Source organism: Plasmopara halstedii (genome assembly GCF_900000015.1).
Source record: "Plasmopara halstedii genome assembly, contig: Scaffold_2881, whole genome shotgun sequence".
Taxonomy (NCBI): domain Eukaryota; phylum Oomycota; class Peronosporomycetes; order Peronosporales; family Peronosporaceae; genus Plasmopara; species Plasmopara halstedii.
In genome coordinates, this window is record NW_020189786.1 from 66,558 (window position 1) to 66,922 (window position 365).

Here is a 365-nt window from a genome sequence, read left to right on the forward strand (position 1 = left end):
TAGCGGTAATCCTCAAGGCGAGGCAGCCGACGCACGACGTGCTTTAAGTCGTCAAGAGCGTCCCCATAAGGATATGCTACTTCAGCATGACACTCAGTAAAGCTCCGATAACGAAGGACCTCGTCCTCAAGGGCTCGATGAGCATCACGAGTCACCAGACGGCGGTCAAACCTGTCGTCACCGCCCGCCACCGACTCGTTTCGATGAGAACGGTGACGTCCACTATCACGTGGAACGTCCTGTCGGACGACGTCGTCACCAGGGTCAAACTCAATATCTAGTGAAGCGGCGAGGATAATCCGACCTAGAAAATTCGTGGGAGTTTGAGGCGTCACTTCGGCAAGATTGCCCAGTCGCCGTGGACG

The 365-nt window shown here is 55.6% G+C and overlaps 1 protein-coding gene across 1 annotated transcript in view; it reads right to left on the bottom strand.

Annotated features, from left to right (window-relative positions):
• PHALS_05106 (integrase core domain protein) overlaps nucleotides 1–365 on the bottom strand; it is a gene marked incomplete at both ends in the record, with an annotated part of 5,743 nt that overhangs the window by 4,550 nt on the left and 828 nt on the right. The window contains one exon of the mRNA XM_024718773.1: nucleotides 172–365. This exon is cut by the window's right edge and continues 828 nt beyond it. Coding sequence (XP_024584139.1) covers nucleotides 172–365 — 194 coding nt within the window. The remainder of the gene's footprint in view (nucleotides 1–171) is intronic.